General features: G+C 37.1%; 1 protein-coding gene across 2 annotated transcripts; it reads right to left on the bottom strand.

Annotated features, from left to right (window-relative positions):
- Positions 1-854: 854 nt before the first annotated feature.
- On the bottom strand, positions 855-3,496 carry LOC113297323 (E3 ubiquitin-protein ligase ATL4-like). Of its 2 annotated transcripts, none has more exons than XM_026545756.1 (2): positions 1,719-3,496; positions 855-1,034 (listed from the first exon to the last, which is right to left on the bottom strand). In XM_026545756.1, exon 1 carries the CDS (start codon positions 3,130-3,132, stop codon positions 1,891-1,893), a length of 1,242 nt encoding a protein of 413 aa, XP_026401541.1. In that variant the 5' UTR covers positions 3,133-3,496; the 3' UTR covers positions 855-1,034; positions 1,719-1,890. The 2 variants fall into 2 exon arrangements, with proteins under 2 accessions (XP_026401541.1, XP_026401542.1); XM_026545757.1 differs by lacking the exon at positions 855-1,034 and adding an exon at positions 1,121-1,463.
- Positions 3,497-15,176: the final 11,680 nt, after the last annotated feature.

Here is a 15,176-nt window from a genome sequence, read left to right as displayed (position 1 = left end):
GACATTTAACCGAGCCTTTCTCTGGAAAAAAGATAGCCTATTCGTAAGGTAACCTCGGATGCATCATAGAACCATACAATACAACAACCTTCAGAAACCCATTATAGATAAAAGCAAGGGGAAAAAAAAAGGCATGAATCTAAGCTAATTAAGCATCTCATGAAAGGAAAGATGACTACAACCTGAAGGGGTTGTTGGAAGGTCAATACTAACTTTGGAAGTGACCATTTAAGTCTCTCCTCTTTGCTACTACTGGCCATTTCTGATGGTCCCACGGCTACTAATCTATCGCGACTTGAACATTGACATTGTCCTTGAAAATTCAATCTTCTTATTTGTCTCCATTAGTATGGCGTCTTCTGCTCTATATCTACCCCTTAGAAAATGATACAAGAAGCCTGTATTTAAAGCTAAAAACAAGAAAAGAAAGAAGAAAAACCTTCTTTTCGAGTGGTGTGTAACTTCATGGTTCCGTGCAGGTACGAAAAATATGTTTATATAAACCCTTTTTTACGGGTTTTAGTTTACTATGTTCAAGTATAATGTAAAATGAGGTTAGTCTTTGTCTATATATGGATTGACTGCAAAAATGGGTCAATGCGATTGGGGTTTCAGTGTGGAGAGTGGAGACACTCAAGAAGTTTCTTACATTCTTTTTAGGGGAAAAAACAGAAAGCAAGACAAAGCTGGAAGCATACGGCTAGATATTCCAAGAAGCTTCAGAAAAATTATGCTGATACATTTAAGCCCAAATTATCTTCTAAAAGATTCTTTCCATCTAAACCAACCAAATCCACTTCCTTCAGATTAGCTTTTGACTATGTTTATTATGTTCTCCCATAATACGAGGGGTTTTAGGATGGGATTCATTTTTGCCTACAAGTCGATCTTTAGCCGTTGAGGGGAGGGTTGCTTGCTAGCTAATCCGTATGTATAATGTATGAGCAGGGGGGTTATAGGCATGAGCAGGAGTGGTACTCATCATCATCAATTTCAGTTACCCCACATTTTCTTGCTTGTACGCTAAAAAAGACCTATCATCAAAAAAGGTTGTGATATGAAATTTTTCTGTATTGGAATTAAATTCAATGACCAGAATCATAAATAAAGGGTCGGTGATTCATGATCATCATAAATGTGGTGAAAATTAAAAATCCTACACTTTAAATACTACTGTTACACCATTGTAGTCATGAGTCTCTCATGCGTGCCCCCACCAAATCAAAACACCCCATTCATCGTTCCATGTATCACTCTCCCTCTCAAGAAACAACAACATTACTCAACATTGAAACACAGCGAAAGACAGCAACCTACAGTCCCCACTATTCCCGGCTCTTTTTATTCATTCATTTACTCCTCTCCCTCTCTCCATATTTAATGCTCATTATCTCCTCCCAGATTTTTCTAGTTTCCCAGCCATTTGATTTGCTTAGGCCAATAATTTGGTCCTAATGCTATGCCTAATGCAGGGGTAAATTAGTAAGATTCAAAGGAAAAAAGGCAAAATAATAATACTAGTACACTACCTTATCACTGCTCGGCTAAAAACAGCCATTATCAGAAAGGTATTAGCAATAATAATCCATAAAAGAGGACATTGTAGTAAAATCCGTATTTCAAACACGTGCTTTCGCGAGAATGATACTAGTATACTACCAATATAACCTAAATAAAACTCGAGATGAAACCAAGCCTGGCAAATATAAACAGCGTACCTGGCAATGTAACTCTTTTCTGTAATTGTACAATTTTGTCCATATTATGATCCACATATTACGAAGAGAGATACGGATTACTTTTCTTTCTCGTTGGCTGGTTTCTGAAGTAGGCACAGTGTAATCTGTATGCCCGAAAGGGTGGAAGAAGCCTATCTTTACGAAGTACCAATTATACCCCTGAGAGCCACCGAAAGAAACTGCTAATTTCTTCACCATATCGATGATTTCCCTCCAAATCCCAGCTCCCATCACCATTCACGGCGGCGATACTATCTTCAGTCCGCCTCTCATTTCCGGTTACTCCTCCATCAAACCGACAACTGCTCCCGGTGAAGAATCTCCCGGATAGTCGAAAGGAACGAGAAGAAAAAGACGATGAAGTTGAAGAAGCAATCTTATCAACATAATCTAACAACCAACCTCTTCCACCACCACCACTACCACCAACTTCGGCCGCTAATTGGTCAGATCCCGCTGTTTGTTCCATCACCACCACATTAGCCGCCGCTGAGTCAGTTTCTTCCTCCTTTTTCCCGCCAAAATTACTTTGATCTGATGATACTAGAATAACTTCTGATTCATCTTCAACTAAATACTCAAATGATCCCATCGAATAAGATCTTGACCGCCCATTCTGCACAGCACCAATATTCTCGGATGATAAATTTCTTGATCGACGACTTACGCTGCCAATTTCTATTCTGAAACTATCGCCATTACCACCACCACCAACATTAGAAGAAGAAGATAATCTTCTTGACGAAATAGCTGATGATGGTAAAATTTTCGGTGATTCCTCAGCGTGTACAGTAGCTCTACATAATGGACATGTGCGGTTAGATAAAAGCCACGTATCAATACACTCGGAATGAAACGCATGACAACAGTTGGGTAATAATCGAAGTTTATCTTTCCTTTCAAATTTTGATAAACAAACAACACAAACAAAAATCGATGATGAATCTTTTGTCGTTGTTTTTAAACCTTTAATGGAATCAAATGAAAACAAAGGAAGTGAATCAATCAATTTCTGATTACTTTGATTAATCTCTTCTTCTTCTTCTGCGGCAGGTAATATTCTTCTACTTGATATTCTACTATGAATTTGATTATTAATCTGTTCGATTCTTCTTGTAACTTCATCTTCATCTTCTTCTCCTTCAAATTCCTCTGTGTTTGATCTACAATGTCGATTAATATAACGAAGCAAAATATGTAATGATGCAGATACGAAGAAGACTACTGTTAGGATAATCGATATTATCAAAAGACTCGAAATCGAACTCGAATCAGAATCATGCAACGAAGAAGAAGCAGCAGCAGCTTCGGTTTTGTGAGATCCTTGTTGAAGTAACCCTTCAAAAGTTGTATTAAATGGCGGTGATGGAGATAGAGTGATTCTACGAGGCATCTTATGATTTTTAGGGTTTTGATTTTTTGCAGAGGTCAACTAGAAATGGAGGAAGGAGATAAATATGATGATCAGAGGAATTAAAACTAGTTTCAGTGTCACGTGCAGTGCACATTAGCATTAGGAGCGGTGAGATTTATGGTTATACGGCGTACGAATAGCTGACAGTAAGAGAAAGAGAGAATCAGAAATTGAATGCGAAGGAGGTGTTGGTGATGTTTAGGGAGAGAGAGAGATCAAGGATTATTTTTAGGTGTAGTACCCTATTTAGCAATTGAGGATTCGTCAAACGTACGGAACGGCAAACGAGTATTATACGGTTTTGTAAAATCCAAATTCGGTTCAAAATTCGGTCAACGGAACGTGATTCGTCAGTAATTCGGAAAGGCATACGTACGTGTATAATTCGGTTTATAAATGTGAGTTCAGATCTGAAAATTCGGTATCTATATATAATAAATAATTAGTATTTATAAGGTCATAAACTAATTTTTATGCATACATGTGAGTTATTTAAAGAAAAAATAAACTTAATATGATGATATTAATAATATATACAAGTCATCAAAGAGGACGTGGTATAGTGGTTTAGATCTCTCTCACCTTCACCTTCAAATCTCTTCTGTCATTTTTGTTTCATAAAAATTACAACAACGTCTAATATTGGACCGTGTATGCTTGGGAGGCAGTAAAGCCCAAAAAAATAGGGCCTTTGAAAACATAAAAGCTAAAGAATTTCTGGCGAATTAAACGGACGTATCATTCGGGATACGTAAAGTTCGTGAACGATTCGCGAATAATCCGGGAATGCCACATAATACGCGTCTTGGGTTCGGAATTGCAAACGTACGCGAATAAAATGGTAAAATTCGCGATACAGAAAAATCGAATCATTCGCGAACTTGAATCATTCGCGAACTTACTAACTAGGTGTAGTACTACAGAAATAAGAATGGTGGTTTACTATAATACGCCATGATTCCGTATTTTGAATATAGAGATTTTAGAGTAGTTGTTGTAACTGTCTGTAATAAAATCTTTCCCCGCACTTTAAATTTCAGTTCATCAGCTCTTCTCACGAAAAAGTTCGACACATTTCGGAGAGAAAGAGAAAGTATATATAGACAGGGAATGGATTTTTGGATCCGAGGGCTGTAAATGAATTTTGGTATCACATCAGATGATATGATGGACGGTTCACGATCGTTTTTACGCTTCCCGACTAAAGAAAGAAAGCATCTTTGATTACCATACCATAAACGAGGGAAAAATTAGAAAATTTCCAAGCAACCCATGTGTTAACTGTTACCAAAAATTATCCTAAATAAGCTTGAATAACATACTATGAAATAATTTTTTTTTGCAAGTTGTTCCCGTAAAAAAGGAACGCGCTAGGGGATATCAAAACTAATTGGGGATATAGTTACATGACAAAACTGGATCCAAATATCAAATCTGGGTCACCCCTTATGTAATTAGTTTTTTAATTTCTAATTTAGCCCTCACTAATCAGGTTTAGTGTTTAATTATACTTAGTAAAATCTTAAGTATTGGGGGATAGATTAGTGTGTATTTTATTTGAATTTGTGAGAGTAGAAGGAGGGAAAAATATTTTTGAGTGGCAATTTTTTTGTGAAAATGGAAGATGATTGTGAGGAGAGAATTGCAGCTGGTGAATCTTTAGCTCAACTACAACAAGAAGCATATCTTCAATCTTCGGTTAATGATAACAACTCACAATTGGACTTATATGATGAAGCAACACCCTTAGAATATGATTTTCGTGAGCGTGAAGTGTTTTATGAAGAACCAACCCAAGAAAGTAAACAAGTTCAACATACAAGCATCCCCAACACACAGGTAATGCTGCTAAGAGGTCCAAAATTTGATTATTTTTTTTGAAACTGCCATTTTTTCTCTGAAAAAGCTTGGTGCCGGCATACTCGTAGTATGAATACCACGCCGGCACCAACAGAACCGACACGGTATTCATACTACTTCCATGCCGGCGAAAAATATCCCCCATTTTGAAACAATTGCCGGCGTGGTCTTCAACCAAAAAATCCATGCCGGCACGCAGTTAACTTTTTACCTACCATGCTGGTACCACAAGAAAAATCCATCCCATTTTGAAACAATTACCGGCGTGGTCTTCAACCAAAAAACACTTCCATGGAATATCCATACCGGCATGGTTCACTCCTAACTTAACTATGCTGGTACCACAAGAAAAATATCCAGGAGTTAAAGATTTTTGAACTTAAACACCGACGTGGTATTTAAATTATCGAGCACGCCGGCACCTAGTACCGGCGTGGTTTATAAATTATGGACAAAGCCGGCACAAAATACCTGCTTAGAACCATACATATCGAGCATGCCGGTATTGCGAATCCCGGCATTAATTTTCAAGAAAATAATACCCCCCCCCCCCCCCCCCCCCCCCCACACCCCATTCCTTTGGAAAAATCTACACAAAGCACCGACCAAATAAAAAAAATCATTCTCTCAAGAAAACAAGCGCCAAAAAATAAATCAATCTTGCACGGTTAAAGCTTCATAACCGATGGGAGATTCATCATCAAGCTCTAACTGCAAAGTAAGTAGATTCAACATTATTAACTATATATGGACAGTTAAAATCTTCTCTACTATGACGTATCACTAATATAATCTTCTCTTACAGAGTCATCATTGCAGCTGTCAAATTTGCAAGTCACCATCTAGCAATGGACTGTCCTTTTTGTTAGAGCATAGCTCGGTCAACCTCGCATGTGTTGCTATCTCAAGCATGTTTGTCAATGTTAGTGATCAAAACTATAAGTCTTGATTTCTAGCCTACATAGCTAAGTATCGGACTAGGATAGAAAAGTGTAGTTGAGCTCAAGGACTTCACAGCGATTCATCATACAACGACGAAGATTTATACAAGGAACCGTGGAACTTCATCAACAAAAAGGTATGTGGAGACTTGAACTCATCTATCACTCAAAAGTCTATCGCTTCTATCTCCTACTTCTTATGAGACAAAAGTTGTATGCTATATAGACTAGATCATACACATTTGATATTTCGAGCGGAGTATATCTCGCCTATCTATATCTCGAAATCATGTGTTGGTAAAGCGTTTCAGTTTGATCAAGTTTATCTTCACCTAGTGACGAAAGTCATGAAAAGTTTCAATCACTTTGAGAATTGCTCTGACGTGAATCGGTCTGTGAATAACGGCTACATAGCATCCTCTGAGAATGTCTCAATGATTGAAATTAGAGTTTAGATTACATAACCATGTATTCCTTGAACCGAATTTTTTGAACTTTGTTGATCAAGAGAAATCGGGAGGATTGTGGAATTGGCTTGCCAAGTCTGCGAACTAACGGAAGTTCTCGACCGAGAATTTCTGCTGGATTTTCCAAAAGCTCGTTTGTGTGCTAAGTCCGCGAACTGGCGGAAGTTCTATTTCCGAGAAATTATGCTGAGTTTGGAAAACTCAACCGATTAACTTAAGTCCGCGAACTTAAGAAGTTATGATCTAAAGATGTGCTCTGAACGTGAAACTTAAATTACTGAGAAATGCTTTATGCAAACCGTGGCTATAAAGTTCATGAGCCGATTCAATCGAATCGAATCGAATCATCTTTGTTTCAATTGTGTCTTGTGTAGTTACATAAGATCTCATAGCAATTGAACAACTCTTTAACTAGTTCGTTTGAGTCGATTGAACTAGTTATGGTAGAGAAGAACAAGGTTAATATGAAATGCTCATATGGTTGACCTTTTTGGGTTACTATGTTGAACCAACATACACGTACACGTTTGGGCATGGTTTTCACGAACCCAGTAAACGTTTACCAAAATGTGTGTGACATAGGTTTTTCGATCTAACGGTTGAGAAATATTAGCTTGAATCTAAATCCGGTTTTCATCTAACGGTAAATAAGGATTGCTTTGTAACTAAGGCAAAACCCTGATTTGAAGGTTATATAAAGAAGACATCTAGCATTGTGCAAAACTAATCCCCATACGTCTGTGTGCTACTAGTGCTCCCGCTATAGTCGATCTCCATTAACCTTTGATTTTCTTCTCTAAAATCAGGTTACCGACTTAAAGACTTCATTGGGATTATGAAGCCAGACCGATACTACTTTTATTGTAGTTGTGTGATCTGATCTTGCATCTTCTATCGTACGAGTACAATCGATTGATTGACTTGAGATCGTGAGAGTTCTCCGATAGGCAAGATAAAGAAGTCACAAACATCTTCGTCTCACTGTTTGTGATTCCTCGACAATCCGCTTGTGTAGTCAGGAAGGATTGTAGAGAGGTGATTGATTAATCTAGGTTGTTCTTCGGGAATATAAGACCGGATTATCAATTGGTTCATGTTCACCTTGATTTTATATCTAAAGGCGGAACAAAACCTAGGGTTTATCTGTGGGAGACAGATTTATCCTTTGATAGACTTTTCTGTGTGAGACAGATCTGTTTATTATCAAGTCTGTGATTTTGGGTTGCAGCAACTCTTGGTTGTGGGTGAGATCAGCTAAGGGAATCAAGTGCGCAATATCCTGCTGGGATCAGAGGCATAAGAGTACAAATGTATCATGGATCGGTGGGAGACTGATTGGGGTTCAACTATAGTCCAGTCTGAAGTTAGTTTGCAGTAGGCTAGTGTCTGTAGCGGCTTAATACAGTGTGTATTCAATATGGACTAGGTCACGGGGTTTTTCTGCATTTGCGGTTTCCTCATTAACAAAATTTCTGGTGTCTTTGTTATTTATTTTCCGCATTATATTTTATATAATTGAAATAATACAGGTTGTGCGTTCGTGATCATCAATTGGAAATCCAACCTTTGGTTGTTGATTGATATTGATTGAACCTTGGACATTGGTCTTTGGTACCATCCAAGTGTTCTTTGTATTTGATAAAGACTCGCTATTGTTTTTAGCTTGAGTAAAAATCAAATCAAGAGAGAGATATTAACTCCCTGAGATACTTTTGTTTAGATTGAGTCTGACTGTCTAGTTGATTCTCTAGCAAAGTATTTCGGAGTTAGTCCATACAGATTGCTAAGCGAAATATTGGGTGGTGTTGTTAGACCCCCGTTTTTTCAATTGGTACCAGAACAGGAAAACACGTTAAAGACCTCAAAAGTCTGTGTTTGTGGCGATCTGACTATATGGACCGTAAAGTCTCATTTGACGCCTCACCAGGTCTAAAAAACAACCGTAGGAAAAGGTCTGATAAACGTGTTAATCTTCAGAAGAGATTGGAAGAACAAACCCGGATCTATTCTGTTCTTGTTGCAGAAATTGCAACTCTTAAGGATTTGATATCTAGTAAGAATCTCTCGTTGAATCTAAGAGAATCCAGTTGTTCCTTTATAAATAATTGTCACTCTTCAGATAATGTTCAACGATCGTTTGTTGAGAAAACTAATGTGACTAGGAACCACTCAGACAAATGCCAAGGGTCTTGCCTTTATGGATACTCATCCGATCATCCTCGTCGACCCTGTACGTCATCTTTAAAGAGTCTGAAGACTGAAAGTAATCCTTGCAAGAATGTTGTGCAACCGTGCATTACTCAAAAGGGGCGTACAATACTATCAGGAAATTCTATACAAAAAAGTATTGATGGTATATGCAATCTTACTTCTTGTCCTACTTCTTCTCTTCGATGGTGTAGTGACAGTCATTGTGCCCCTTTCCTACATGTGTTAGGCGATTCCTCATTGTGTGTATCCTCTATCGCCTCCAAACATGGAAAAGACTCTATAACCAAGACAGAAGGAGATCTTCCGATGGGTTGCTATTCGTCTCATTCAGAACCAGGAAATATTGATATAACTCTCTGCAACTCCTCTTAGAAAAAAATCGATGATTGATGAGTTAGATCAATTGTTGTGTGGAACCTTGTACCATGCAAGTCCAATGTCTATTATGAAGGTTCTAAATGGGTATCCAGGAATGAGGGAGAATATTTAAACACCTTCAGAGATAATCTCAGGCTCATTTCTCAAGGACACTCACGTGTTGAAGTTGTTGAGCCTAAAGAAATGATTGTTCCTATGGAATGCTTTTTAGCTATTCAATCTACTTATAATTGTTGCAGGTCCTACGTGACAAGTGCTTCGGGGAACAAAAGAAGAAGAATCTCTGCTCAAGTGTCTTACCTTAAAAAGCCACTATGGGATAAACAAGGGGAGATTTTTGATCCTATTGTTTCTACCTAACCCTAGACGTTCGCGTCCCCATGTTTGTCTTGAGAAAACGGGGATTTGCGTCTTTTGGCTCGAGGAGTGTATTTTTGGTTATTTTTGTTTTTACCTATATATATATCTAAAAATACAAAAGCTTTTGTTTGTCCAGGGTTTCTGTGGTTCACGAACGGTGTATTTCAAAAATCTTTTATTCCATGGCACATGTTACTAGATGCAGCACAAGCATGAATACAATGCTGGCAGCTAACGTACGTCAGTGTACTGGAATTTCCTCTACAGGCTTGAAGAAAGTGAAGGCTACAATTAATGGTAAAAATCCTTCCTTAAACTGGTTCTTGTCGTCGTATCAAAGTAATGAAAATTTCAGGAACCTGGTAAAAGATTTCATCAACAAAAGAAACAGCTTAAAATCTCGGATTTCTGCATCCTTAGAATATATTGTTCACTATGAACGAATGTTGTCTCAATCTACAAACACTGTACAAAAACTAGAAAAAGAACTCAGTAAGTTGACAGTGTTTTCAAAATACTTGGAGGAGTTGAATGATCCCTTTGTTAATTAACTCTTCAATAATGAGAAGGAGTTCTCTGAAGAAACTTTGGAAAAGTTCATGAATGCCTAGGATGTCTTCTTTTTGGATTAGTTGGAAGAATAAATAGTGCTTTGAATAGCGATTATTGTGACTACACATAGCTATTTTTGTTTTCATCTTCTTAGGTTATTTTTTAGGTTTATTGGTTTTAAATTCTAAAAATATTTGGAGGATGATGTTTATTGCAGTATTTTAATGGTTTGTGATATTGCAATATTTTTATGGGATATGTATTGTTTACGTCCGTGAACTTGAAGGTCCCATATTGCGGTCAAAAGTAAATTCGTTCATGAATCGGTATTCGTATTGATGAAAGGACGAATGGACTTTTCACATATACAAAAGTTATGCCTATGCAATCATGTATTTGATGGAAAATAGGATGATATCTTTTGTTTGACAAGGATAAAGTCTATTATATTGTTATGATAGAAAATAGAATAGATCCTTGTATGTTATCCACGGTATTGATCTTCATTGATTCATTTATTATGTTTTACCGTGAAGGCTCCATTGTGTGTCTTATGTTGAGCACCTTACAACTAAGTCGATTTTTCTTATTGGCTTGGTTGGTTGTTCCGTAAGATACTATATGTCGAGTATTAAGAACTAAATTAATCAACTAGTTTGGTTATTTAGTTAGTACTCCATAAGTTTTCTTTCTTATGTTGAGTACATGTACGGTTAAGGTTGTCATATTCTATGATGAACTTAGTCGGGGTTCCATAAGTTCTCTTATGTTGAGCCCAAAATAATTAAATTGATTACTTCGGTGATTAATTTTGGTTATTTGTATTCCAACTAGATTAATTATAGGTTCTCTTGTAATTAATCTAGTTGAGTTTTCATATATTCCACAAGTTCTTGTGTTGAGTATATGAAAGACTACACTATCATGTTCTTTGGTTAATGTAGTCATATATTCCGTAAGGTTTTCCTTATGTTGAGTATTTGAACGGTAAAGTTAGTCATCTCTGTGTGATTGACTTAGTCGTAGCTCCGTGAGTTTACTTATGTTGAGCACTTTCAATTAAATTGATCACTTTTGTGGTTTGATTTAGTTGGGTATTCCAATTGAATTAATCATGGGTTTACTTGTGGTTAATTTGGTTGAGTTTGGATATAGAAAATCATTCTCATGGTTTTTGGTGTCCAAATTAAAAAATCCTTGTTTTCTTTCGAAATTAAGGTCGCTCTTGTTGTTCTCTCGGGAATGACATCAAATGGGGGAGAGTTCTTTTAAACTTGTGCTTAATGGTAATATCTTGCAGGGTGTGCGGTTGTGGAATTTTATAGGGGTTATCTTGTATCTTAAAACTCCTTGATGAATGTTGTTAGCTTCGGCTATTAGATTGCATCTAAATTAAGTTGGTATGTATTTTTCTTTTAGTCTATGAAATGTCTCTTGTGGAAATTTCATTATGATCTCGTTCTTGTACCTTTGCCAATTTTATTGACAAAAAGGGGGAGAAATATTGTAGTTCATACTACAATACATATGGTTTTCGGATCATTGTGTAAGGGGGAGTGGTTTCCATGATCGAGATGGAGTATTGACTAAGGGGGAGTAATACATATCATCGTAGTATTATTGTTAAAGTCGTGATACAATTGGACTTTGATGTTACATAATAGTACTATGACACTGTATAATAATGATCGAGAATCTCGATTTCTCTCATTGTTATAGCTACGGACCTTCAACAACGATGGTGCTAAACTTACAACCTTCGGGATCATTGGAGTACTTGGAAGGAAGAAGATTTCAAGGAACGTTGAAGATTAGACTATGCAGTAGGAGCCACTAAAGTTTATCTTTTTTGTATTCCATATGTATTAATAGTTTTGTCACTAAAATTGACAAAGGGGGAGATTGTTAGAGCATAGCTCGGTCAACCTCGCATGCGTTGCTATCTTAAGCATGTTTGTCAATGTTAGTGATCAAAACTATAAGTCTTGATTTCTAGCCTACATAGCTAAGTCTCGGACTAGGATAGAAAAGTGTAGTTGAGCTCAAGGACTTCATGGCGATTCATCATACAAAAACGAATATCTATACAAGGAACTGTGGAACTTCATCAACAAAAAGGTATGTGGAGACTTGAACTCATCTATCACTCAAAAGTCTATTTCTTATATATCCCACTTCTTATGAGACAAAAGTCGTATGCTATATAGACTATATCATACACATTTGATATTTCGAGCCGAGTATATCTCGCCTATCTATATCTCGAAATCATGTGTTGGTAAAGCGTTTCGCTTTGATCAAGTTTATCTTCACCTAGTGACGAAAGTCATGAAAAGTTTCAATAACTTTGAGAATTGCTCTAACATGAATCGGTCTGTGAATAACGTCTATATAGTGTCCTCTGAGAATGTCTCAATGATTGAAATTAGAGTTTAGATTACATAACCATGTGTTCCTTGAACCGAAGTTTTCGAACTTTGTTGATCAAGAGAAATCGGGAGGATTGTGGAATTGGCTTGCCAAGTCCGCGAACTAACGGAAGTTATCGACCGAGAATTTCTGCTGGATTTTCCAAAAACTCGTTTATGTGCTAAGCCCGCGAACTTAGTCCGCGAACTTGTTTGTGAACTTAAGAGGTTATGATCTAAATATGTGCTCTGAACGTGAAACTTAAATTACTAAGGAATGCTTTATGCAAACCGTGGCTATAAAGTTCATGAGCCGATTCAATCAAATCGAATCATCTTTGTTTCAATTGTGTCTTCTGTAGTTACATAAGATCTCATAGCAATCGAACAACTCTTTAACTAGTTCATTTGAGTCAATTGAACTAGTTATGGTGGAGAAGAACAAGGTTAATATGGAATGCCCATATGGTTGACCTTTTTGGGTTACTATGTTGAACCAACATACACGTACACGTTTGGGCATGGTTTTCACGAACCCAGTAAACGTTTACCAAAATGTGTGTGACAAGCTAGGTTTTTCGATCTAACGATTGAGAAATATTAGCTTGAATCTAAATCAGGTTTTCATCTAACGATGAATAAGGATTGCTTTGTAACTAAGGCAAAACCCTGATTTGAAGGCTATATAAAGGAGACATCTAGCATTGTGCAAAACTAATCCCCACACGTCTGTGTGCTACTAGTGCACCCGCTAGAGTCGATCTCCATTAAGCTTTGATTTTCTTCTCTAAAATCAGGTTAACGACTTAAAGACTTCATTGGGATTGTGAAGCCAGACCGATAATACTTTTATTGTAGTTGTGTGATCTGATCTTGCATCTTCTATCGTACGAGTACAATCGATTGATTGACTTGAGATCGTGAGAGTTCTCCGATAGGCAAGATAAAGAAGTCACAAACATCTTCGTCTCACTGTTTGTGATTCCTCGACAATCCGCTTGTGTAGTCAGGAAGGATTGTAGAGAGGTGATTGATTAATCTAGGCTGTTCTTCGGGAATATAAGACCGGATTATCAATTGGTTCCTGTTCACCTTGATTTTATATCTAAAGACGGAACAAAACCTAGGGTTTATCTGTGGGAGACAGATATATCATTTGATAGACTTTTCTGTGTGAGACAGATCTGTTTATTATCAAGTCTGTGATTTTGGGTTGCAGCAACTCTTGGTTGTGGGTGAGATCAGCTAAGGGAATCAAGTGCGCAGTATCCTGCCGGGATCAGAGGCGTAAGAGTACAATTGTACCTTGAATCGGTGGGAGAATGATTGGGGTTCAACTATAGTCCAGTCCGAAGTTAGTTTGCAGTAGGCTAGTGTCTGTAGCGGCTTAATACAGTGTGTATTCAATCTGGACTAGGTCCCGGGATTTTTCTGCATTTGCGGTTTCCTCGTTAACAAAATTTCTGGTGTCTGTGTTATTTCTTTTCTGCATTATATTTTATATAATTGAAATAATATAGGTTCTGCGTTCGTGATCATCAATTGGAAATCCAACCTTTGGTTGTTGATTGATATTGATTGATCCTTGGACATTGGTCTTTGGTACCGTCCAAGTATTCCTTGTATTTGATAAAGACTCGCTATTGTTTTTAGCTTGAGTAAAACTCAAATCAAGAGAGAGATATTAACTCCTTGAGATACTTTTATCTAGATTGAGTCTGACTGTCTAGTTGATTCTCTAGCAAAGTATTTCGGAGTTAGTCCATACAGATTGCTAAGCGAAATATTGGGTGGTGTTGTTAGACCCTCTTTTTTTCACTTTTATTTATTCAAAGTGTAGAAGCTGTGATGGAACACGCCGGTTTTGGATTGCAAAAACTGATGATGCTGAAAATGGAAGAATGTTTCTAAGGTGTATGAATTACCCAAAGTTCGATGAGTTTCAATGGTTTGACAAAGCTGTTGGACTAGCAGAATCAAGAGAAACCCATAAGGGCCAATGCAAACCTATTGATGGGTGTGATGGGTGTTATATGAAGGGAAAGGAATATGTTGAAAGAGAAGATGAACCAATGAAGATTGTCCTTGACACCCCCATTCCAGACGATGTCTTCAAAGATATTTGCGAAAGGCTCAAAGGATCCGCAATTGTTGAAAAGGGATGGAAATAGATTATGAGATCATCTTTAACCAAAGTTGCTCCATTCCATGTTTTTTAGTATGTTTTAATTTAATGTTTCAAATCCAATGTAATAGATTACTTAGGAACGAAATAAAAGAGCATTCATAACAGATTTATAATCAATACCGACATTGTAGTTTTATCCAAACCAATGCCGGTTTTATGGAATAACTATCAAAGTGTAAGAAAATCAGAATTCCTGCATAGATTCAATAAATATTCCAATGTCGGTTTTCAGGAAAAACTAGCAAAGTGTTAGAAAACACATATTTCCGGCATAGATTCAATAAATACTTCCATGCCGGTACCGTCCAAATTCTATACAGGAAGTTGAACCCTTTTATCCCCTTTTTCCGGTATGGTTTTAGGAAAATATTTCAATGCCGGTACCAGTGGCGGCATAGAATTATCATTACTGTTACACGCCGGAAGTAGTCCCGGCACTCTAGAACCTAGATGTTTCAATGCCGGCAACTCTGGTGTAAAGAAAACTTGCAAAAAAATTATTTCACTAGAAATATAAACATGTTCAACATAAACCAAACAACTGAATCGTGCTTAAATATTCTTCATCACGGTATCATAAACCAAAAGTAAACCAAACAACTAAAGAGTTCAACCAAAAACAAGTTAGAAATTGTTCAAAACATAACAACCACCATCC

Source organism: Papaver somniferum, chromosome 7, assembly GCF_003573695.1.
Source record: "Papaver somniferum cultivar HN1 chromosome 7, ASM357369v1, whole genome shotgun sequence".
Lineage (NCBI taxonomy): Eukaryota > Viridiplantae > Streptophyta > Magnoliopsida > Ranunculales > Papaveraceae > Papaver > Papaver somniferum.
The sequence above is the reverse complement of the archived record's forward strand: the minus strand, read 5'-3'. Positions and strand labels throughout refer to the sequence as shown.